Source organism: Octodon degus, unplaced genomic scaffold, assembly GCF_000260255.1.
Source record: "Octodon degus isolate 3935 unplaced genomic scaffold, OctDeg1.0 scaffold00064, whole genome shotgun sequence".
Lineage (NCBI taxonomy): Eukaryota > Metazoa > Chordata > Mammalia > Rodentia > Octodontidae > Octodon > Octodon degus.
The window spans coordinates 12,737,374-12,738,384 of record NW_004524640.1 but is presented as its reverse complement, the minus strand read 5'-3'; the positions used below and the strand labels follow the sequence as shown (position 1 = coordinate 12,738,384).

General features: G+C 38.7%; 1 protein-coding gene across 2 annotated transcripts in view; it reads right to left on the bottom strand.

The window, feature by feature from the left end:
• Positions 1–205: 205 nt before the first annotated feature.
• The window catches only part of LOC101571362 (histone acetyltransferase p300), a 70,776-nt gene continuing 69,970 nt past the window's right edge, over positions 206–1,011 (bottom strand). For both annotated transcript variants that reach the window (XM_004634648.2, XM_023719000.1), the window contains one exon: positions 206–284. In XM_004634648.2, the coding sequence (XP_004634705.1) occupies positions 224–284 (61 nt within the window). In that variant the 3' untranslated portion in view covers positions 206–223. The remainder of the gene's footprint in view (positions 285–1,011) is intronic.

Here is a 1,011-nt window from a genome sequence, read left to right as displayed (position 1 = left end):
GCATGTGGTGCTGGGGGATCGAACCGCGGTCCCTGTGCTTTGCCAAGCTTGTTCCAAGTAGGTGCTTTAAACCACTGAGCCATCTCTCCAGCCCCTATCTACCTTTCTACTAGCTACTTGGATTTGTGTTACGAAGAGTCAGCATAATATATAAGTCAGATTCGCCACGCAAACACGGAAAATGAAAGAGGAAAGGGCAAAGTGCACTGACTATTGAAACTACTTACAATTCAGGATCCAGTGTGTCATTTTTTCTCTTGGAAAACTGTTCTTTATTTATTGTACTAAGGAAAGAAAAGGAATACTGTTACAAAAGCAATAAAGACGAGCAATCTAAGTACTGTTCTACTTAAGGGAGCCAAACTCTGTTAAGTGAGTTCTTTAGATCCTCTATTAGGAACAAAGGAATGTTCTACAGTTTTTATAATGAAGAGATTTTTCTTAGAGCAAGTGCAGAATCCAGGTAAACAAGAAACATTTGCTGTAATGTGGCCTTTTATGCTACACAAATTTTTGTGGTTTAATTAATTCCTCTATTGAGGAACAAAAGATTTTACATAGTGCAAAGTAAATGATGATTCAATATTCTTTTCAGCAGATTCTCACCAAACAGAATTTTATGTCAAAGAAAAATTTTAGCATTAAAAATACAGTAACTGAGCAGGACTGGTTCCAGAACTACTGTCAACACTACACTTTACAGATGCTCAAGTCCTTTATTTTTGATCCACTGTAAAAATGAATTTAAGGTACACATTTACGGTTTTCATAGCTTAATAAGGCCTTTTTTTTTAATGTGTGTGTGTGTGTCCATCTCAGCCCACCAGAGGGCGGGGCTGGCTGGCATGTGGTGCTGGGGGATTGAACTGTGGTCCCTGTGTTTTGCTAAGCTTGTTCTAAATAGGTGCTTTAGACTACTGAGCCATCTCACCAGCCCCAATAAGGCCAATTTTGAGGAACAAAAGTTCTGTATTTCACAGCATAATTTGAACAACTTCCTATGGCTTCCCA